General features: G+C 51.7%; 1 protein-coding gene across 2 annotated transcripts in view; it reads left to right on the plus strand.

The window, feature by feature from the left end:
* PTPRN (protein tyrosine phosphatase receptor type N) overlaps nt 1-24,628 on the plus strand; it is a 328,193-nt gene that overhangs the window by 102,480 nt on the left and 201,085 nt on the right. For both annotated transcript variants that reach the window (XM_069227162.1, XM_069227164.1), the window contains exon 3: nt 19,839-19,952. In XM_069227162.1, the coding sequence (XP_069083263.1) occupies nt 19,839-19,952 (114 nt within the window). The remainder of the gene's footprint in view (nt 1-19,838; nt 19,953-24,628) is intronic.

A 24,628-nucleotide genomic window follows, 5' to 3' on the forward strand; every position in this document is an offset into this window, starting at 1 on the left:
TCTCTCTTTCTCTCTTTCCTTCCCTCATTTCCTCTGTACTGTGGCCTGTTTACTGGTGTGTGTGTCTACCCTGGCGCACACCTCTGATGGCCCAGTGAGTGCTATGAAATGTAAATGCCGAAGAGTTTTTCCTGCTTTTTGTGTTTTTTTCCCCCTAGCGGGGGCGCTCTCAAGCAGACACTCAATGCCTTTCACGTTACCGGGGCTCCTGGGAGGCGTCGCCCTTTCTTCGGCGATCCCAAAGGAATCTTGGGAGGCCCTGGCTGCGTCCAGTCCTGGACACTAATGACTTTAGCATATGTTTTTTACTATAAAGTTTTCTACTGTCTTTATCATAACTTTTTCCAGTGAACCAGTCAGGCCTATTGCTTTTATCTCTCTGTTGTTGCCGTAACAAATTCAGGGCTACATTATTCACACCAGGCCGCGACCGTCAGATATACGTTCCTCCATTTACAAATATACGTGAAATAAAACCTGGGGAATGACGTACAGCTCCACGTAAGAGGATGCAGCAAGGGTTACCACCGTCTAGATCTTCTACACAGAAGGGTTTGCAGAGGGGGTAGCCAACAACCAGACCTTTGCCTGCTACAATCTCCTGCGATCCTCTGCGGTAACAGGATCCCTGGCTACAGGCTTCACCACAGTGTAGTAACAAACCTTCTACCTCCAGAGTTTGTCAGAGGGGCAGCTAACCCCAGACAATCATAGCCTATCTTTCTAAGATGCCAGACTTTACTCCCGCGAGACAGGTAGGTGGCTGGAGGCTTGAGAAGGAATCACTGATATTGTGCATGTGTCACGCTGAGGACTTGTCTGGGGTATGAGTGTAGGCCTCCTCTCCTTTTCACCCAGCAGTATGTGCGGTCGGTGAAGTCCGACAAAAAGGCCAGAGAAGACCAACTCAAATAAGCGTACAGGTCACATTAAAAGTTAGGTCGAACATTTGTGCAGTTCACTGGTCAGTATCTCGGCTTGGGGTAGCCGCTCTGCATCACTTCTGACCTAACTCTAGGTCATTATAAAAGAGGGACCTTTCACATATGTCAAGACGGCTGAAGGTGTGGCTCAGCTGCAAACAAGATGCCCTCCCAAGAAACGTGTCCTCCCTTTCTTCCTGGGCACACGGCTCTCCTGAAACAGCTATAAGAACAACCCAGATTATCCTTGGTGAGGCTCTGGGCTGTTGTGCAGCTTGCCTGCTAAAAATGTTAATCTCACTTGGAGATATTATTCTGCTACCAAGAATGCTACCTTACATGGTGCATCACCCGGGACTCTGGCAATGATGCTGAGCCTCACGCACGAACGATGAACATCGGGAACAACTTAAAGAGAGAGCTGCTAATTGCCTGCCTGATTGTAGCATGGAGCACTTCACCTGAGGTCCTGGCTGCATCCGGGCGCTACCCCGGTGACAACAGTGCTGCAGTGATGTATACAACCTTCTTGTGACTTGCATTGCCGGCACAGGATGGTCTAAGCACCACCGCCTAGGAGTGATGTCCCTTTTAAACGCACTCCTGTGGGATGGAGGTGTCCGGTGCTTGCACCACCAGCTCCACGCGGGGCCTACGATCCAGTCCCAGTATACCTCCTATAAGACATAAAAGAGTAGGGACAAAGCAAGACCAGAATTGCAGCAGTAAACAAAAGTAGACAAACAGTTACTTTCCATCCTCCTTCCTGTCCAGCCTAATGCACCCTCTCCTTACTGAGTTGCGGATGCTGGATACCTTCTGGGGCGGTTTGAGGCCAAGACAACATCACCCAGATGCCTCTGGGGAGCCCCACTCAGAAAATCCAGGTAACACATTGAATTATGACTCGCTGCTCAACAGTCATTCAAAGACCAGGCAAAAATAAATGATGACGACCTGACATCATCTCAGTTATATGGGCTCTATATTGACCTGCTATGGCTCTAAACTGACTATTTGGGGAATTACACATGCTTGCTTTAACTCAACCAGTGAACTCTCCAATCTGAGTTACAGTTAAGGTAGACACTACACCAGGATATAGTGAAAATAGGAAAATCCTATAGAAAGTAAACAAATGTATCTTTTGACTGCAAATGTTGCTGTAGACCATTTGACGTCTGGGCTATGGTGTAAGTGCTAACAACCCCAGTAGCCCTCCTAACCCTCTAGAGGAGGATATAGATCTGGTCCTGCTGGATATATGCAACGGCCTGCAGGTCAAAAACACCAAGATTGACACCCTCACAGTGCACCATGATAACATGAAGGAGAGGATCGCTAAACATGCCACCAGGCTGGACACCCCGATTAGAGAATATCCCACATTGAAGATGCTTTAAATCCTCTGAAAAAAAAAAACATTTGTAAAATGGAAAAAACTCTTATTTGAGGTACATTCTAAAAATGAAGACCTTGAGTCAATATCTCACCGAAATAATATTCACATAATTGGATTACCTGAAACCTCTAGAAAAGTAAGTGTTGTGACTTTTGTTGACACCCTACTGGTCAAGCTATTCAGCAGGGGGAACGTCTCAAGTTCCTTTGTAGTGGACCATGCTCACATATCCCTGGGTCCAAAACTACTACCTGGCGCTACCCCACAACCAACAAATGCAGGAGGGCCATATAGGTCGTTGTTGAAACTTTGGACCAACCCTCATGTTAGTACACCCTACTGACATCAGATCAGAGCGGCTGTTAGGAAGAGCGTAAACTCTGTGATCTTGATTAACAAAGTTCTTCTTCGGGTTTAAGACATCCTTCAGCCTGTTTTTTTTACTGGTTTAAGACATCCTTAAGGCTGCATTTCCCAGTTTAAGACATCCTCAAGGCTGCCTTTCCTGGCTTAAGACATCCTCAAGCCTGTCAGTTCTGGATTAAGACATCCTCAAGGGTGTCTTTTCTGGTTTAAGACATTCTTAAGACTGACTTTCCTGGTTTAAGACATCCTTAAGCCTGTCAGTTCTGGTTTAACACATCCTCAAGCCTGTCAGTTCTGGTTTAACACATCCTCAAGGCTGACTTTCCTGGTTTAAGACATCCTTAAGCCTGTCTTTTCTGGTTTAAGACATCTTGAAGGCTGCGCTTTCCGACAACCTAAATATTCTCTTAAGCCAGGAACAATCTTTGGAAGTGTGCTTCAACATATACCAACAGGCAAGTGATCTTGAGAGAGATGGTTAATGGCCACAGATTTCAACCGCCTATTTCCACAACTGTCTTAATCACAATACTCTGATTTCCACACAACTCATCATTCCACACTCCATGCTCCAGTACCAATGGAAGATGCAATGTGGAAGGATGAGCATATCACCACATATCACCACATATCACCACACCATCCTTTGTAAATCAGGCTGTGATCAGACAAAGGACCTCGCTTGTGGGTGGACGGTGAGGGTGAAGTCACCTCACATCATCCGCTGTGATCCCCACCTGGTTCAAAGTCTGGGGGAGGCAGAGCTCCCAGAGGCAGGGCCCCAATAGACTTTTGGGCACTCCCTGTATGTGCCACTTACGCCTCTGGAAATGGTGTATTTCAGACTGGGACCATCACATAAACCACTGCGGGTCCAGAAAGAAAAACCGTTTTCAGTGTCCCCCACATGCTGGGAGAAAACTGTTATGTGACCCCTTAAAATGATCCCCACATTATGGATTTCTCTCTAGGAAACTGAGGCAACATGGCAGGGTGGGCCTGCAGACATAGATGCTTTCTAGCCATAAGTGGATCCCACCATGACGGATGAGCCTTTTCAGCAGAAAGATGTTTGCAACGTCAATGGACATATTTGTATGAGGGGACCTGTTGACAGCTGATCTACGGTGCAGCGACTTGGGGGTGCTGCCTCTCTTTAAAAGAGGCTCTGTGAACACCTTGCACTTCAGAGGAATTGAAGAGGCTGAGCAGGTGATACAGAAGACTGGGCGGGGTACAGTAGAATGGGCAGGTGGTTCAATGACTGAGGAGATGGTTCAATGACTGAGCAGATGGGACAGTGGACTAGGCAGGAGGTACAATGGCTGGGCAGGAGGTTCATTGACTGGGCAGATGGTACAATGGAATGGGCAGGAGGTTCATGACTGGGCAGGAGGTTCAATGACTGGGCAGGTGGTTCAATGGACTGGGCATGAGGTTCAATGACTGGGCAGGAGGCACAATGGACTAGGCAGGAAGTTCAATGACTAGGCAAGTGGTACAATGGACTGAGCAGGAAGTTCAATGACTGGGCAGGAGGTTGAAGGGGCTGAGTAGATGGTTAAATCGACTGCGCAGGAGGTTCAATGATTGGGCAGGGGGTACAGTGAATTGAGCAGGAGGTTGAAGGGACTGAGCAGGTGGTAAGATAGACGGGGCAGGAGGTTCACTGACTGGCAAGGGGTACAAGGGTCTGGGTAGGTGGCACACCGGAGGGTAAATACAAGGGTCTGGGCAGGTGGCACACGGGAGTTGACATACAAGGGTCTGGACAGGTACCACACAGGAGTGGACAGCTTATACAAGGGTGTGGGCAGCTTTTACACAGGAGTGGGCAGCTTATACAAAGGTCTGGGCAGGTGGGACACAGGAGTGGACAGCTTATACAAGGGTCTGGGCAGGTGGTACACAGGAGTGGACAGCTTATACAGGGGTCTGGGCAGATGGGACGCAGGAGTGGACAGCTTAAGGGTCTGGGCAGGTGAAACACAGGAGTGGACATCTTATACAAGGGTCTGGGCAGGTGGTACACAGGAGTGGAGAGCTTATACAGGGGTCTGCGCAGGTGTCACACAGGAGTGAACAGCTTATACAAGAGCCTCAGCAGGTGGCACACAGGAGTGGACAGCCTATACAAGGGTCTGGGCAGGTTTGACACAAAAGTGGACAGCTAATACAAAGGTCTGGGCAGGTGGCACACAGGAGTGGACAGCTTATACAAGGTCTGGGCAGGTGGGACACAGGAGTCGACAGCTTATACAAGGGTATGGGCCGGTGGGACACAGGAGTGGACAGCTTATACATGGGTCTGGGCAGGTAGCGCACAGGAGTGGACAGCTTATACAAGGGTCTGGGCAGGTGGGACACAGGAGTGGACAGCTTATACAAGGGTCTGGGCATGTGGGACACAGGAGTGGACATCTTATACAAGGGTCTGGGTAGGTGGGACACAGGGGTGGACAGCTTATCAAGGGTCTGGGCAGGTGGGACACAGGAGTGGACATCTTATACTAGGGTCTGGGCAGGTGGCACACAGGGGTGGACAGCTTATAAAAGGGTCTGGGCAGGTGGGACATGTGAGTGGGCATCTTATTCAAGGGTCTGTGTAGGTGACACACAGGAGTGGACAGCTTATACAATGGTCTAGGCAGGTGGCACACAAGAGTGGACAGCTTATACAAGGGTCTGGGCAGGTGGTACACAGGAGTTAACAGCTTATACAAGGGTCTGGGCAGGTGGTACACAGGAGTGAACAGCTTATACAAGGGTCTGGGCAGGTGGGACACAGGAGTGGACAGCTTATACAAGGATCTGGGCAGGTGGTACACAGGAGTGGACTGCTTATACAAGGGTCTGGGCAGGTGGGACACAGGAGTGGAAAGCTTATAGAAGTGTCTGGGTAGGTTTGACACCGGAGTGGACAGCTTATACAAGGGTCTGGGCAGAGGGGACACAGAAGTGGACAGCTTAAGGGTCTGGGCAGGTGAGACACAGGAGTGGACAGCTTATACAAGGGTCTGGGCAGGTGGTACACAGGAGTTGACAGCTTATACAAGGGTCTGGGCAGGTGGCACTCAGGAGTGGACAGCTTATACAAGAGCCTGAGCAGGCAGTACACAGGAGTAGACTGTCTATACAAGGGTCTGGGCAGGTTTGACACAAGAGTGGACAGCTTATGCAAGGGTCTGGGCAGGTGGCACACAGGAATGGACAGCTGATACAAGGGTCTGGGCAGGTTTGACACAAGAGTGGACAGCTTATACAAGGGCCTGTGTAGGTGGCACACAGGAGTGGACAGCTTATACAAGGGTCTGGACAGGTGGCACACAGGAGTGGACAGCTTATACAAGAGCCTGAGCAGGTGGTACACAGGAGTGGCAGCCTATACAAGGGTCTGGGCAGGTTTGACACAAGAGTGGACAGCTTATACAAGGGTCTGGGCAGGTGGCACACTGGAGGGGACAGCTTATACAAGGTTCTGGGCAGGTTTGACACAAGAGTGGACAGCTTATACAAGGGTCTGGGCAGGTGGCACACAGAAGTGGACAGCTTATACAAGGGTCTGGGCAGGTGGGACACATGAGTGGACAGCTTACCCAGGAGTGGACAGCTTATACAAGGGTCTGGGCAGGTGGGACACAGGAGTGGACAGCTTATACAAGGGTCTGGGCAGGTGGGACACAGGAGTGGACAGCTTATACAAGGGTCTGGGCAGGTGGGACACAGGAGTGGTCAGCTTATTCAAGGGTCTGGGTAGGTGGGACATGGTCCTAGGCAGACAGAACAAGGGACTGGGAAAGTAGTACAGGGGTCTAAGCTGGTGGTAGAAAGGTCTGGGCAGGTTTTACACGGTCCTAGGTAGAACAAAGAAGGTAGTGGGCAGGTGCTACAAGGGACTTTGTGGATGTTACAAGGGTACAGAGGACTGGGCAGGTGACAGAAACGACTGAGGGTACAAGGAACTGGGCAGATGTTAAAAGGGACTGGGCAGACGGTGCAAGGGCCTGGGGAGAAGGTAAAAAGGTCAGTACAGAGGGTACAATGGACTGGGCAGGTGATACGAGGGACTGGGTAGGTGTTAGAGGGTGCTGGGCAGAAGGTGCAAAGGTCTGGGAGGAAGGTAAAAGGGTCAGTACAGAGAATACAAGGGACTCGGCAGGAGCTACAAGGGACTGGGCAGAAGGTCCAATGCTCTGAGCAGATAGCAGAAACGATTGGGCAGGTGGTACATGAGTCTAGGCAGATGGTAAAAGTAACTCAATCTTGCCATCTCTCATCCATATACATACCTCCAGTTCCAGACCAAGGGAAGAGAGCAATGGTTTCTACGTGGTAGAAACCCCTCGCTTGGCACAGGTTTTGAAATGTCTTGATGCCAGGCTCTGACGGTAAAGGTGCCCATTGCTGCAGGTTAGTCCTCACATTTCAGGCATGGGTGCCTGGCAGTAATGCATACCTACCAACAAGCATGCGTCATGCATGATAATATTAGATCTCAGCTTTTCATCCAACCAGCTTTGCAGTCTGGGACTTGTAGTTTTGTTTTTAACCCTCGTTACTATCAGTTTACAGACCAGGACAGACCTGTGGGATAGAAGCCGGGGCTGGCCAAGGAGTTATGAAGGACACGTGGACACCTGTCTCTTAACTGAGCCCAGGATATGTCTTGTGTGAGGCAGGCTTGCTGTCCTGCTTTCTGCTGTCCTTTCTGAGCTAACTCTTTCCCGGTTGCCGGTGTTCTCTGCTCTGACTTCTCTGAGAGAGGCTTGGCACACGCCCTTCCCCTGCTGGACTAGTTGTTTGGGGATGGTCTTCACTTCTGCTTTCTATGTGAAGGGAGAGAGGCCTTCACAGCTGTTTCCTCTGCTTGTTTGGTGTGAAGCTGGCATTGGAGCTGCTGCCCACGCTGTGCCTGGCCCGTGTGTGAAGGAAGCTTGCACATGCTCTTCCCATGCCGGGGCTATTTGGTGTTGGGAAGCTTTCACTGCTTTTTCACGTGTTGCCCCAGTGCATGCTGGACATGCATGCTCTGCTGCTGCCAACACTGCGCCTGGCATGTGTGTGAAGGAAGCTTGCACATGCTCTTCCCATGCCGGGGCTATTTGGTGTTGGGAAGCTTTCACTGCTGCTTCACGTGTTGCCCCTGTGCATGCTGGACATGCATGCTCTGCTGCTGCCAACGCTGCGCCTGCCATGTGTGTAAAGGAAGCTTGCACATGCTCTTCCCATGCCGGGGCTATTTGGTGTTGGGAAGCTTTCACTGCTGCTTCACGTGTTGCCCCTGTGCATGCTGGACATGCATGCTCTGCTGCTGCCCACGCTGTGCCTGGCCTGTGTATGAAGGAAGCTTGCACATGCTCTTCCCATGCCGGGGCTATTTGGTGTTGGGAAGCTTTCACTGCTTCTTCACGTGTTGCTCCTGTGCATGCTGGACATGCATGCTCTGCTGCTGCCCACGCTGTGCCTGGCCCGTGTGTAAAGGAAGCTTGCACATGCTCTTCCCATGCTGGGGCTATTTGGTGTTGGGAAGCTTTCACTGCTTCTTCACGTGTTGCCCCTGTGCATGCTGGACATGCATGCTCTGCTGCTGCCAACACTGCGCCTGGCATGTGTGTGAAGGAAGCTTGCACATGCTCTTCCCATGCCGGGGCTATTTGGTGTTGGGAAGCTTTCACTGCTGCTTCACGTGTTGCCCCTGTGCATGCTGGACATGCATGCTCTGCTGCTGCCAACGCTGCGCCTGCCATGTGTGTAAAGGAAGCTTGCACATGCTCTTCCCATGCCGGGGCTATTTGGTGTTGGGAAGCTTTCACTGCTGCTTCACGTGTTGCCCCTGTGCATGCTGGACATGCATGCTCTGCTGCTGCCCACGCTGCGCCTGGCCTGTGTATGAAGGAAGCTTGCACATGCTCTTCCCATGCCGGGGCTATTTGGTGTTGGGAAGCTTTCACTGCTTCTTCACGTGTTGCTCCTGTGCATGCTGGACATGCATGCTCTGCTGCTGCCCACGCTGTGCCTGGCCCGTGTGTAAAGGAAGCTTGCACATGCTCTTCCCATGCTGGGGCTATTTGGTGTTGGGAAGCTTTCACTGCTTCTTCACGTGTTGCCCCTGTGCATGCTGGACATGCATGCTCTGCTGCTGCCAACACTGCGCCTGGCATGTGTGTGAAGGAAGCTTGCACATGCTCTTCCCATGCCGGGGCTATTTGGTGTTGGGAAGCTTTCACTGCTTCTTCACGTGTTGCCCCTGTGCATGCTGGACATGCATGCTCTGCTGCTGCCAACACTGCGCCTGGCATGTGTGTGAAGGAAGCTTGCACATGCTCTTCCCATGCCGGGGCTATTTGGTATTGGGAAGCTTTCACTGCTGCTTCACGTGTTGCCCCTGTGCATGCTGGACATGCATGCTCTGCTGCTGCCAACACTGCGCCTGGCATGTGTGTAAAGGAAGCTTGCACACGCTCTTCCCATGCCGGGGCTATTTGGTGTTGGGAAGCTTTCACTGCTGCTTCACGTGTTGCCCCTGTGCATGCTGGACATGCATGCTCTGCTGCTGCCCACGCTGTGCCTGGCCTGTGTATGAAGGAAGCTTGCACACGCTCTTCCCATGCCGGGGCTATTTGGTGTTGGGAAGCTTTCACTGCTTCTTCACGTGTTGCTCCTGTGCATGCTGGACATGCATGCTCTGCTGCTGCCCACGCTGTGCCTGGCCCGTGTGTAAAGGAAGCTTGCACATGCTCTTCCCATGCTGGGGCTATTTGGTGTTGGGAAGCTTTCACTGCTTCTTCACGTGTTGCCCCTGTGCATGCTGGACATGCATGCTCTGCTGCTGCCAACACTGCGCCTGGCATGTGTGTGAAGGAAGCTTGCACATGCTCTTCCCATGCCGGGGCTATTTGGTGTTGGGAAGCTTTCACTGCTTCTTCACGTGTTGCCCCTGTGCATGCTGGACATGCATGCTCTGCTGCTGCCAACACTGCGCCTGGCATGTGTGTGAAGGAAGCTTGCACATGCTCTTCCCATGCCGGGGCTATTTGGTATTGGGAAGCTTTCACTGCTGCTTCACGTGTTGCCCCTGTGCATGCTGGACATGCATGCTCTGCTGCTGCCAACACTGCGCCTGGCATGTGTGTAAAGGAAGCTTGCACACGCTCTTCCCATGCCGGGGCTATTTGGTGTTGGGAAGCTTTCACTGCTGCTTCACGTGTTGCCCCTGTGCATGCTGGACATGCATGCTCTGCTGCTGCCCACGCTGTGCCTGGCCTGTGTATGAAGGAAGCTTGCACATGCTCTTCCCATGCCGGGGCTATTTGGTGTTGGGAAGCTTTCACTGCTTCTTCACGTGTTGCCCCTGTGCATGCTGGACATGCATGCTCTGCTGCTGCCCACGCTGTGCCTGGCCCGTGTATGAAGGAAGCTTGCACATGCTCTTCCCATGCCGGGGCTATTTGGTGTTGGGAAGCTTTCACTGCTTCTTCACGTGTTGCCCTTGTGCATGCTGGACATGCATGCTCTGCTGCTGCCCACGCTGTGCCTGGCCCGTGTATGAAGGACGCTTGCACATGCTCTTCCCATGCCGGGGCTATTTGGTGTTGGGAAGCTTTCACTGCTTCTTCACGTGTTGCCCCTGTGCATGCTGGACATGCATGCTCTGCTGCTGCCAACACTGCGCCTGGCATGTGTGTGAAGGAAGCTTGCACATGCTCTTCCCATGCCGGGGCTATTTGGTGTTGGGAAGCTTTCACTGCTGCTTCACGTGTTGCCCCTGTGCATGCTGGACATGCATGCTCTGCTGCTGCCAACACTGCGCCTGGCATGTGTGTGAAGGAAGCTTGCACATGCTCTTCCCATGCCGGGGCTATTTGGTGTTGGGAAGCTTTCACTGCTGCTTCACGTGTTGCCCCTGTGCATGCTGGACATGCATGCTCTGCTGCTGCCCACGCTGTGTCTGGCCTGTGTATGAAGGAAGCTTGCACATGCTCTTCCCATGCCGGGGCTATTTGGTGTTGGGAAGCTTTCACTGCTTCGTAATGTGTTGCCCTTGTGCATGCTGGACATGCATGCTCTGCTGCTGCCCACGCTGTGCCTGGCATGTGTGTGAAGGAAGCTTGCACATGCTCTTCCCATGCCGGGGCTATTTGGTGTTGGGAAGCTTTCACTGCTTCTTCACATGTTGCCCCTGTGCATGCTGGACATGCATGCTCTGCTGCTGCCAACACTGCGCCTGGCATGTGTGTGAAGGAAGCTTGCACATGCTCTTCCCATGCCGGGGCTATTTGGTGTTGGGAAGCTTTCACTGCTGCTTCACTTGTTGCCCCAGTGCATGCTGGACATGCATGCTCTGCTGCTGCCAACACTGCGCCTGGCATGTGTGTAAAGGAAGCTTGCACATGCTCTTCCCATGCCGGGGCTATTTGGTGTTGGGAAGCTTTCACTGCTTCTTCACGTGTTGCCCCTGTGCATGCTGGACATGCATGCTCTGCTGCTGCCCACGCTGCGCCTGGCCTGTGTGTGAAGGAAGCTTGCACATGCTCTTCCCATGCCGGGGCTATTTGGTGTTGGGAAGCTTTCACCGCTTCTTCACATGTTGCCCCAGTGCATGCTGGACATGCATGCTCTGCTGCTGCCCACGCTGTGCCTGGCCCGTGTGTGAAGGAAGCTTGCACATGCTCTTCCCATGCCGGGGCTATTTGGTGTTGGGAAGCTTTCACCGCTTCTTCACGTGTTGCCCCTGTGCATGCTGGACATGCATGCTCTGCTGCTGCCAACACTGCGCCTGGCATGTGTGTGAAGGAAGCTTGCACATGCTCTTCCCATGCCGGGGCTATTTGGTGTTGGGAAGCTTTCACTGCTTCTTCACGTGTTGCTCCTGTGCATGCTGGACATGCATGTTCCGCTGCTGCCCACGCTGTGCCTGGCCCGTGTATGAAGGAAGCTTGCACATGCTCTTCCCATGCCGGGGCTATTTGGTGTTGGGAAGCTTTCACTGCTGCTTCACGTGTTGCCCCTGTGCATGCTGGACATGCATGCTCTGCTGCTGCCCACGCTGTGCCTGGCCCGTGTATGAAGGAAGCTTGCACATGCTCTTCCCATGCCGGGGCTATTTGGTGTTGGGAAGCTTTCACTGCTTCTTCACGTGTTGCCCTTGTGCATGCTGGACATGCATGCTCTGCTGCTGCCCACGCTGTGCCTGGCCCGTGTATGAAGGACGCTTGCACATGCTCTTCCCATGCCGGGGCTATTTGGTGTTGGGAAGCTTTCACTGCTTCTTCACGTGTTGCCCCAGTGCATGCTGGACATGCATGCTCTGCTGCTGCCAACACTGCGCCTGGCATGTGTGTGAAGGAAGCTTGCACATGCTCTTCCCATGCCAGGGCTATTTGGTGTTGGGAAGCTTTCACTGCTGCTTCACGTGTTGCCCCAGTGCATGCTGGACATGCATGCTCTGCTGCTGCCAACACTGCGCCTGGCATGTGTGTGAAGGAAGCTTGCACATGCTCTTCCCATGCCAGGGCTATTTGGTGTTGGGAAGCTTTCTCTGCTTCTTCACGTGTTGCCCCTGTGCATGCTGGACATGCATGCTCTGCTGCTGCCCACGCTGTGCCTGGCCCGTGTGTGAAGGAAGCTTGCACATGCTCTTCCCATGCCGGGGCTATTTGGTGTTGGGAAGCTTTCTCTGCTTCTTCACGTGTTGCCCCTGTGCATGCTGGACATGCATGCTCTGCTGCTGCCCACGCTGTGCCTGGCCCGTGTATGAAGGAAGCTTGCACATGCTCTTCCCATGCCGGGGCTATTTGGTGTTGGGAAGCTTTCACTGCTGCTTCACGTGTTGCCCCTGTGCATGCTGGACATGCATGCTCTGCTGCTGCCCACGCTGTGCCTGGCCCGTGTGTAAAGGAAGCTTGCACATGCTCTTCCCATGCCGGGGCTATTTGGTGTTGGGAAGCTTTCTCTGCTTCTTCACGTGTTGCCCCTGTGCATGCTGGACATGCATGCTCTGCTGCTGCCCACGCTGTGCCTGGCCCGTGTATGAAGGAAGCTTGCACATGCTCTTCCCATGCCGGGGCTATTTGGTGTTGGGAAGCTTTCACTGCTGCTTCACGTGTTGCCCCTGTGCATGCTGGACATGCATGCTCTGCTGCTGCCCACGCTGTGCCTGGCCCGTGTGTAAAGGAAGCTTGCACATGCTCTTCCCATGCCAGGGCTATTTGGTGTTGGGAAGCTTTCTCTGCTTCTTCACGTGTTGCCCCTTTTCATGCTGGACATGCATGCTCTGCTGCTGCCCACGCTGCGCCTGGCCTGTGTGTGAAGGAAGCTTGCACATGCTCTTCCCATGCCGGGGCTATTTGGTGTTGGGAAGCTTTCACCGCTTCTTCACATGTTGCCCCAGTGCATGCTGGACATGCATGCTCTGCTGCTGCCCACGCTGTGCCTGGCCCGTGTGTGAAGGAAGCTTGCACATGCTCTTCCCATGCCGGGGCTATTTGGTGTTGGGAAGCTTTCACCGCTTCTTCACGTGTTGCCCCTGTGCATGCTGGACATGCATGCTCTGCTGCTGCCAACACTGCGCCTGGCATGTGTGTGAAGGAAGCTTGCACATGCTCTTCCCATGCCGGGGCTATTTGGTGTTGGGAAGCTTTCACTGCTTCTTCACGTGTTGCTCCTGTGCATGCTGGACATGCATGTTCCGCTGCTGCCCACGCTGTGCCTGGCCCGTGTATGAAGGAAGCTTGCACATGCTCTTCCCATGCCGGGGCTATTTGGTGTTGGGAAGCTTTCACTGCTGCTTCACGTGTTGCCCCTGTGCATGCTTGACATGCATGCTCTGCTGCTGCCCACGCTGTGCCTGGCCCGTGTATGAAGGAAGCTTGCACATGCTCTTCCCATGCCGGGGCTATTTGGTGTTGGGAAGCTTTCACTGCTTCTTCACGTGTTGCCCTTGTGCATGCTGGACATGCATGCTCTGCTGCTGCCCACGCTGTGCCTGGCCCGTGTATGAAGGACGCTTGCACATGCTCTTCCCATGCCGGGGCTATTTGGTGTTGGGAAGCTTTCACTGCTTCTTCACGTGTTGCCCCAGTGCATGCTGGACATGCATGCTCTGCTGCTGCCAACACTGCGCCTGGCATGTGTGTAAAGGAAGCTTGCACATGCTCTTCCCATGCCGGGGCTATTTGGTGTTGGGAAGCTTTCACTGCTTCTTCACGTGTTGCCTCTGTGCATGCTGGACATGCATGCTCTGCTGCTGCCAACACTGCGCCTGGCATGTGTGTGAAGGAAGCTTGCACATGCTCTTCCCATGCCAGGGCTATTTGGTGTTGGGAAGCTTTCACTGCTGCTTCACGTGTTGCCCCAGTGCATGCTGGACATGCATGCTCTGCTGCTGCCAACACTGCGCCTGGCATGTGTGTGAAGGAAGCTTGCACATGCTCTTCCCATGCCAGGGCTATTTGGTGTTGGGAAGCTTTCTCTGCTTCTTCACGTGTTGCCCCTGTGCATGCTGGACATGCATGCTCTGCTGCTGCCCACGCTGTGCCTGGCCCGTGTGTGAAGGAAGCTTGCACATGCTCTTCCCATGCCGGGGCTATTTGGTGTTGGGAAGCTTTCTCTGCTTCTTCACGTGTTGCCCCTGTGCATGCTGGACATGCATGCTCTGCTGCTGCCCACGCTGTGCCTGGCCCGTGTATGAAGGAAGCTTGCACATGCTCTTCCCATGCCGGGGCTATTTGGTGTTGGGAAGCTTTCACTGCTGCTTCACGTGTTGCCCCTGTGCATGCTGGACATGCATGCTCTGCTGCTGCCCACGCTGTGCCTGGCCCGTGTGTAAAGGAAGCTTGCACATGCTCTTCCCATGCCAGGGCTATTTGGTGTTGGGAAGCTTTCTCTGCTTCTTCACGTGTTGCCCCTTTTCATGCTGGACATGCATGCTCTGCTGCTGCCCACGCTGTGCCTGGCCTGTGTGTGAAGGAAGCTTGCACATGCTCTTCCCATGCCGGGGCTATTTGGTGTTGGGAAGCTTTCACTGCTTCTTCGCGTGTTGCCCCAGTGCATGCTGGACATGCATGCTCTGCTGCTGCCCACGCTGTGCCTGGCCCGTGTGTGAAGGAAGCTTGCACATGCTCTTCCCATGCCGGGGCTATTTGGTGTTGGGAAGCTTTCACTGCTTCTTCACGTGTTGCCCCTGTGCATGCTGGACATGCATGCTCTGCTGCTGCCAACACTGCGCCTGGCATGTGTGTGAAGGAAGCTTGCACATGCTCTTCCCATGCCGGGGCTATTTGGTGTTGGGAAGCTTTCACTGCTTCTTCACGTGTTGCCCCTGTGCATGCTGGACATGCATGCTCTGCTGCTGCTCGTGCTGCGTCTGTGTGAAAGAACCATGCACTGGTGCTCTCTGTCCTGTCACCTTTGAGCGTGTGATGGGATAGTGCACCCCGTCCCATGCTGTACTTGTGATGTGAAGCTTTAGTAAATCAATCAATCAATCAGTTGGTTTGTAGAGCGCTGCTTGTCACCCGTGAGGGTATCCAGGAGCTCGCAGGGTCCGGTGGTTCAGATGAACAGCCAGGTCTTCAGCGACTTCCCGAATTCTGGTAGAGATGAGGAGGCCCGGAGCTGAAGGGAAAGTTTGTTCCACATCTCTGCTGCTAGTTAGTTAAAGTGTCCGCCACTTCTGCTTCAGTGGATGCGGGGGTGTGGGCCAGCGAGGGGGAACCGGAGCGGCGGTGTCTAGTGGAGTGGTGATGGTTGAGAAGGTTCTCAATTTGTGTAGGATGTTGTGTGCATGGGTGAGTAGCTTGAACTAGCCTCTCCCTCTGTCCTGGGCGTTAGTGGAGCTATCAGAGGTAAAGGGTGCTGTGGGTTCGTCGCGGGAGGTCGAGGACGAGTCGGGCTGCGGTGTTCTGTGTGGTCTGTAGGAGGAGGTGGGCTGTGATCCCTTAGTAGAGAGCATTGCCGTAGCCTAGTCGGCTAGAGATGGGGCTTGTGTGATGGTGCGCCTTGAGCTCTGGGTACCCATTTGAAGATCTTGTGCAGCATGCGCTGGATGAAGAAGCAGGCAGAGAACACGGCAAGACGCCACTGACCTGGGACATCATGGTTAGTTTGCTGTCCAGGGTGATGCCTAGATTTCTGGCGTGGTCGGTCACGGTTGGTGTTGGTACGAGTTCCGTGGGCCACTAGCAAGCGTCCCAGGGGGATTTTTGTTGCCAAAGTTCAGTACATCTTGTTCATGTTTGCTTAACATAGGTACCTTTGCATGTGTAAGTGAAGCCTGTCACTGGTGCCACATGTCTCCTACCTTCCCTTTGAGACACAATTGTTAATAAGACATCTAGGAAGGAAACTGTGCTTAGCTGGCTGAAGGACAAATATTGATGGTGGACAAATGACCCATGAGATAGAAAGACAGACAGTGGAAACAAAAGAAAAAAATGCAATGTGGTTACAGAGAAAGAAAGTGGGATAAATCGTTGGACTATGTAAGGGTCGGTGGATTCTAACCGTGGCGGGGCACTGAGCGAGCAAGCAAGTCTCAACTGAAGGACGGTCTTGAAGGGGTTTTCTTCTTGCATGAAAATTGATGAAAAAACAGTTCATTTTAAACTTTAAGTATGAAGAAATCTTACAAAAAGTTAAAAAAATGTTAAAATCATGCATTTTGCAGGTCAGACTCCAAAACTCCAATTCTTAATATTTCATGCCTCTGGTCTCTCCATGGCCCTCTTGAACCAAACCCACATTAACACCAGTGGCCAGCCCTGTCCACTGTCCTTTCCAAGCTGGTGCTCTGCTGGTTGTTCCCAGGCCACAGTGGTCAGCTAACTCAACAGCACCCCTAAACTGGGGGTCCCATCCCTCCTGACATCCTTACACTGACTTGTGCCCAAGGGTAGGTGAGAAACCCTGCACTGTCTGCTGCCTGGAAAGAGAACTGACATGCTGTGGTGTGCTTGCATCCACAGATACTTCATCTGAAGGAGTCTTGCTGAGTTACTGGTGTAGGCTAACAACCCAATGCTGCCATGGCACACCGCGCCTGCCCTTGAATCAACTTCAGACTTGTTTCAAATCGAGTGATTAAAACACTAACAGCAAAGTGAATAAAGAACAGTCAATAAATCAATCAAACGGGATTTGTAAAGCGTGGCTAATTACCCGACAGGGTATCCAGGTGCTTGCAGGTCCTGGAGAAAGCTGTAAAAACGAGGGAAAAGCAAGGAGAAGGCACACAAAAATGAGGGGAAAAGCAAGGAGAAAACAGTGAAAATGAGGTGAAAAAACACACAAAAAACAGGGTAAAAGCAGGGGATAAGCAGTGAAAACAGGGGAAAAGCAAGGAGAAGGCAGACAGAATACGGTAGAAAAAAACAAGTTGAAAGCAGTGAGAATGAGGGAAAAGCAAGGAGCAGTCAGACAAAAAGCGGGGTAAGGGAAAGAGAAAGCAGTGAAAAGCAAGGAGCAGTCAGACAAAAGCAGGGGAGGCAGAGAGAAAGCAGTGAAAACGAAGGAAAAGCAAGGAGTCAGGAGCTAGGGCGCTGCTGCAGCGCGGAGAGACCTGGGACTGGGCCTGGGCCTGGGACCTGCTCATAATTTAAAGTTGTCCGACCACAAAGACCGCTGTTGTTACAATCTGTGTTGCCGTTTAGGAAATGATTTAGGAAATCAAATGGTGCAGCCTCATAACATTTTTTACATGCTCTTGCCCCAAGTGAGGAAGCAGCACTTGTGACAACTAAACAAAGATGTTATCAAGGTCAGCAGATGGTGACATCATAACAGAGCAGTACTTTAAAGCTGTGTTAAGGACTTCCTGATATCAACATGTTCAGCCCCTGACACCAGAAGGAATAGATTTTTGCACAGAAAAGTAAAGTCCCACTCACCAAGCATCTGGGGAACTATAAAAAGTGGTTTAAATTGTGACATGGTGGAGGGGGGGCTGGGTCTAGCTGCCGCGGTAATAGTGACCCAACCCCAGCCCCCGGCACTGTCTGAGGCAGTCAGAGGGAGGGGACTGATGGGTTGCGAAGCCTCTGCTCTCCCAGCAGTCCTGCATCACAGCCCTAAGGTCTGCCATGGGAAAAGAAACGTTAAAATCTGGCGGGCGGAAGGAGATGTAATCCCTTCTATGAGTGAGTAAAGCAGCTCCTTAACTCCAGTCCAGGGCCGGGAGGAGCTATTAACACCTGTTAGTTACAGCGCTTAGAAACAAGAAAACTAGGGTATAAAGTGCTACATAATAACTAGTTGATGCAATCCTTCTTTGAATTCTAAGAGAATCGTTGGTGTCATTGATGTGACGAAGGGACCAGGGAGTTGCTTGTGGGTGGCAGCGGCCATCATACTAAAAAGGAGGGAGGATATTTATGTGAGGCTCGCGCCACCGTTGCTTCACTTTTAGTGACGCAGCAGCGGTGCAAACCTCTCAACCATATCTATGAGGCCACGCAAAGCCACTGCGAGGCTGTGAATGGCCTCTTAGATATAGGATAAGAGGAAGCTGCGAAGTCCAGGGGGCGTTCCATGGGCGCTGCAGTGGGTTTTCCCACGCAAAACCCATGGATTTTGACGTAGTCCCAGATTTATAGCAGCCTGTAAATCTTGAGATGCGCCAAAACCTCACGCCTCTCCAGGGGAGGCCCATCGAGGAGAAATATCTTTATATCTCCTCCTTTGTTCCTCATTCTATGTGCCCCTTCCTGCACAAAAACAATCCTGTCCACAATGCAGACACCCTTGCATCGTGGTGCACGGGTGCCTGCGTTGGTGCTGGGAGCCAAAATGGCACCAGCAGAGCTGGAAGGGACAGGAATGCGCCATATCACATAGATACTGCGATTTCCTGCCTTTTTCTTTTGATGCAGGGCAGCGCAGCAAGGTCTCTTAAATTCTCATAACTTTGGCCCCAAGTCCATTGAACTTCAGAACGTCTTGGGACTGTTTGAATCATCTGTCTCGCTGCAGGATGCCCCACCCCCCAAGGGGTTCCACTTGTGCACTGTTAGGCCAGGACACTAGCAGGGCTTTTAATGAATTATTCCAAAGGGAGTGATCTGCAAGGCAGCCACATAGGCCACAGTCCACACCTTCCGAGATCCCTCTGCATAATGTGAGTGAAAGCTGGTGCCCTGGTTTGATCAGGCGTCTAAATGTAGTTGATTCTGAATAATGCCATTGTAGGCTGCCACCCCACCTTCCTTTTCTCAGGCTTGAAATATTTCCATGCATGGAAAAAGAAGTTGAGGCATATGACCAAGTGCAAGTCGCTGACAGTAGTGACACTTGTACGGGAGGTCTTCAGACCTTCACGTTATGAACAAACTAGTTTAGATTATTGTTGTCCATCTGGGAGGTGGGTTGGTCTCCTCACATTCCTTGATTCTCTAGTGGGTTCACACCATCGTCAGATACTCAAGGACATCCCATAAATGGCCCTATTGGCAACCTTGTGAGTCTATAAAAGCTCTGCGAGGCCACTCACCACAATTCATCAAGTTATTTGTCTCACAAAGGTGAGATCTCTGGGACTTACAAAGTCCTAAGCAAGGGACTCCCTCCCACACATCAATGCAGAACCTTCTGAGGACAAAGACCACCCTTTCAGCACCGTCCCTCTGGTAATGTCCCTAAAGTAGGGAGGCGTTCCCTCTCACATCAGACTTTCACCCTCCCTTCACATTCCTTCACATCTGCAGAAAGTCTGGACCTCCATGGCTTCTTCCTCTGCCTCCTACACTGCACCTGGCTGCCCCCCCACTTGAGATCTTGCAGGACACCCAGACCTAGTGCTGCTGCTTGGGTGCTGTTCTCACAGGAGAGTCCTCTGTGTAAGAGTGAGTTGTTGTTAGTTCTGACTCCAGTAAATGAGTGTAATAACTGGCTGCTTCCTTTTTATCTCACATGTTTATTTCACTCACTTTCTCATGTAAATATTGTTTTTCTTTCCCAGAACTGTAACAATGTGATATTTCTTACTTTACCTTATTACATACATCTCTGTGACACCCTCTAAGTGTCAAGGCGCGTAATATCAAGAACCAAGTTAATATGCACTAGGACCCCAGTTACCCATTCCTTTGGATGTAGCATGTCTTGTTGGCCAGTTCATGGGTGTCTGCTCACTCTTCGTCTCTCTCTGCTTCCAGATGGCTTATTCGGTCGGTGCCAGGACAGCTCATCACAGGACAGAACGTTCTTCGATGTCACGCCCCAGATCCTTCATCGGATGCAGGAGGTGCTCCGACGCCTCATGGCTCAGGGTAGGTGGGTCTTTCATCTCGTGCTTCTCAAGCCCACCAGGAAAAGGCTATGGGTCTGATTTAGATCTCAGCGGATGGAATACTCCATCACAAACGTGTCAGATATTGCGTTCTCGGCGGATGGAATACTCCATCACAAACGTATCGGATATTGCGTTCTCGGCGGATGGAATACTCCATCACAAACGTATCGGATATTGCGTTCTCGGCGGATGGAATACTCCATCACAAACGTATCGGATGTTGCGTTCTCGGCGGATGGAATACTCCATCACAAACGTGTCGGATATCACATCCGCCGCATTACGATTTTCATAGGATATAATGGGATCATAATGCGGCAGATGGGATATACAGTATGTCTCGTTTGTGACAGAGTAACCCCCTCTGCCAAAATCAGGCAGCTGAGCTGCAGATCAGACATCCCTGCAGCTCACAACTGGTTTCCGTAAAGCTCCCTCTATTTTAGCTCCAGAATAGTGCATTGCTGCAGCTCACACCAGGTTATGATAAAGCTCCCTCCATCGTAGCTCCAGATTAGTGCATTGCTGCAGCTCACACCTGGTTGTGATAAAGCTCCCTCCATCGTAGCTCCAGATTAGTGCATTGATGCACCTCACACCAGGTTACGATAAAGCTCCCTCCATCGTAGCTCCAGATTAGTGCATTGATGCACCTCACACCAGGTTACGATAAAGCTTCCTCTATCGTAGCTCCAGTTTAGTGCATTGCTGAAGCTCACACCAGGTTACAATAAAGCTCCCTCTACCATAGCTCCAGATTAGTGCATTGCTGCAGCTCACACCTGGTTTAGATAAAGCTCCCTCCATCGTAGCTCCAGATTAGTGCGTTGCTGCGCCTCACACCAGGTTATGATAAATCTCCCTCCATTTTAGCTCCAGATTAGTGCATTGCTTCGGCTCACACGTGGTTATGATAACGCTCCCTCCATCGTAGCTCCAGATTAGTGCATTGATGCACCTCCCACCAGGTTATGATAAAGCTCCCTCCCTTGTAGCTCCAGATTAGTGCATTGCTGCGCCTCACACCAGGTTATGATAAACCTCCCTCTATTTTAGCCGCAGATTAGTGCATTACTGCAGCTCACACGTGGTTTTGATAAAGCTCCCTCTATTTTAGCTCCAGATTAGTGTGTTGCTGTGGCTCTCACCTGGTTATGATAAAACGTTCTCCATTATAGCTCCAGGTTAGTGCATTGCTGCAGCTCACACCAGGTTATAATAAAGCTCCCTCCATCTTGGCTCCAAATTAGTGCATTGATGCAGTTTACACTGCGTTATGATAAAGCTCCCTCTATTTTAGCTCCAGATTAGTGCATTGATGCAGCTCACACCTGCTTTTGATAAAGATCCCTCCATCGTAGCTCCAGATTAGCGCATTGCTGCAGCTCACACCGGGTTATCATAAAGCTCCCTCCATTTTAGCTCCTTATAATGACACGACTACAGCTGACACCTTTCGTGATAAAGCTCCATCTAACAGTAGAACACCAGGACATTACTGCAGCTCACACCAGGTTATGATAAAGCTCCCTCTATTTTAGCTCCAGATTAGTGCTTTGCTGTGGCTCACACCTGGTTATGATAAATCTCTCTCTATTTTAGCTCCAGATTAGTGCGTTTCTGCGCCTCACACCTGGTTTTGATGAAGCTCCCTCCATCGTAGCTCCAGATTAGTGCATTGCTGTGGCTCACATCGGGTTATGATAAAGTTCCCTCTATTTTAGCTCCAGATTAGTGCATTGATGCACCTCCCACCAGGTTATGATAAAGCTCCCTCCCTTGTAGCTCCAGATTAGTGCATTGCAGCAGCTCACACCGGGTTATGATAAAGCTCCCTGTGAGAAAGTAGCCTCTTTCTAGCCTTGTTACCCCCACTTTTGGCCTGTTTGTGAGTGTATGTCAGGGTGTTTTCACTGTCTCACTGGTATCCTGCTAACCAGGGCCCAGTGCTCATAGTGAAAACCCTAAGTTTTCAGTATGTTTGTTATGTGTCACTGGGACCCTGCTAGTCAGGACTCCAGTGCTCATAAGTTTGTAACCTATAGGTATGTGTTCCCTGTGTGATGCCTAACTGTCTCACTGAGGCTCTGCTAACCAGAACCTCAGTGGTTATGCTCTCTTCTTTCAAATTGTCACTAACAGGCTAGTGACCAATTTTACCAATTTACATTGGCTTACTGGAACACCCTTATAATTCCCTAGTATATGGTACTGAGGTACCCAGGGTATTGGGGTTCCAGGAGATCCCTATGGGCTGCAGCATTTCTTTTGCCACCCATAGGGAGCTCTGACAATTCTTACACAGGCCTGCCACTGCAGCCTGAGTGAAATAACGTCCACGTTATTTCACAGCCATTTTACACTGCACTTAAGTAACTTATAAGTCACCTTTATGTCTAACCTTTACCTGGTAAAGGTTTGGTGCTAAGTTACTTAGTGTGTGGGCACCCTGGCAATAGCCAAGGTGCCCCCACATTGTCCAGGGCCAATTCCCCAGACTTTGTGAGTGCGGGGACACCTTTACACGCGTGCACTACATATAGGTCACTACCTATATGTAGCTTCACAATGGTAACTCCGAATATGGCCATGTAACATGTCTATGATCATGGAATTGCCCCCTCTATGCCATCCTGGCATAGTTGGCACAATCCCATGATCCCACAGGTCTGTAGCTCAGACCTGGGTACTGCCAAACTGCCTTTCCCGGGGTTTCCCTGCAGCTGCTGCCAACCCCTCAGACAGGTTTCTGCCCTCCTGGGGTCCAGCCAGGCCTGGCCCAGGAAGGCAGAACAAAGGACTTCCTCAGAGAGAGGGTCTTACACCCTCTCCCTTTGGAAAATGGTGTTAGGGCTGGGGAGGAGTAGCCTCCCCCAGCCTCTGGAAATGCTTTCATGGGCACAGATGGTGCCCATTTCTGCATAAGCCAGTCTACACCGGTTCAGGGACCCCTCAGCCCTGCTCTGGCGCAAAACTGGACAAAGGAAAGGGGAGTGACCACTCCCCTGACCTGCACCTCCCCTGGGAGGTGCCCAGAGCTCCTCCAGTGTGCTCCAGACCTCTGCCATCTTGGAAACAGAGGAGCTGCTGGCACACTGGACTGCTCTGAGTGGCCAGTGCCAGCAGGTGACGTCAGAGACTCCTTCCGATAGGCTCCTTCAGGTGTTGCTAGCCTATCCTCTCTCCTAAGTAGCCAAACCCTCTTTTCTGGCTATTTAGGGTCTCTGTCTTTGGGGATTCCTTAGATAACGAATGCAAGAGCTCATCCGAGTTCCTCTGCATCTCTCTCTTCACCTTCTGCCAAGGAATCGACTGCTGACCGCGCTGGAAGCCTGCAAAACTGCAACAAAGTAGCAAAGACGACTACTGAAACTCTGTAACGCTGATCCTGCCGCCTTCTCGACTGCTTTCCTGGTGGTGCATGCTGTGGGGGTAGTCTGCCTCCTCTCTGCACTAGAAGCTCCGAAGAAATATCCAGTGGGTCGACGGAATCGTGCACCTGCAACCGCAGGCACCAAAGAACTGCATCACCGGTACCCTGGGTCTCCTCTCAGCACGACGAGCGAGGTCCCCTGAATCCAGCAACTCTGTCCAAGTGACTCCCACAGTCCAGTGACTCTTCAGTCCAAGTTTGGTGGAGGTAAGTCCTTGCCTTCCCACGCCACACTGCATTGCTGGGAACCGCGACTTTTGCAGCTACTCCGGCCTCCGTGCACTTCCGGCGGAAATCATTTGTGCACATTCCAGCCTGGGTCCACGGCACTCTAACCTGCATTGCACGACCTCCTAAGTTGTCCTCCGGCGACGTGGGACTCCTTTGTGCGACTTCGGGTGAGCACTGTTTCACTCCACTTCATAGTGCCTGTTCCGGCACTTCTGCGGGTGCTGCCTGCTTCTGAGAGGGCTCCTTGTCTTGCTCGACGCCCCCTCTGTCCCCAGACACAATTGGCAACATCCTGGTCCCTCCTGGGCCACAGCAGCATCCAAAAACCCTAACCGCACGACTTGCAGCTAGCAAGGCTTGTTTGCGGTCTTTCTTCAGGAAAACACCTCTGCACGACTCTCCACGGCGTGAGGGATCCGTCCTCCAAAGGGGAAGTTCCTAGCCCTTGTCGTTCCTGCAGAATCTTCAGCTTCTACTGTCCAGTAGCAGCTTCTTTGCACCCACAGCTGGCATTTCCTGGGCATCTGCCCATCTCCGACTTGCTTGTGACTTTTGGACTTGGTCCCCTTGTTCCACAGGTACCCTCGTTTGGAAATCCATCGTTGTTGCATTGCTGATTTGTGTCTTTCCTGCAGAATTGCCCTATCACGACTTCTATGTCCTGTGGGGAACTTTAGTGCACTTTGCACTCACCTTTCAGGGTCTTGGGGTGGGCTATTTTTCTAACCCTAACTGTTTTCTTACAGTCCCAGCGACCCTCTACAAGGTCATATAGGTTTGGGGTCCATTTGTGGTTCGCATTCCACTTTTGGAGTATATGGTTTGTGTTGCCCCTATCCCTATGTGTCCCCATTGCATCCTATTGTAACTATACATTGTTTGCACTGTTTTCTGAGACTATACTGCATATTTTTGGTATTGTGTACATATATCTTGTGTATATTTGCTATCCTCATACTGAGGGTACTCACTGAGATACTTTTGGCATA

This window comes from Pleurodeles waltl, chromosome 3_2 (genome assembly GCF_031143425.1).
Source record: "Pleurodeles waltl isolate 20211129_DDA chromosome 3_2, aPleWal1.hap1.20221129, whole genome shotgun sequence".
Classification (NCBI taxonomy): domain Eukaryota; kingdom Metazoa; phylum Chordata; class Amphibia; order Caudata; family Salamandridae; genus Pleurodeles; species Pleurodeles waltl.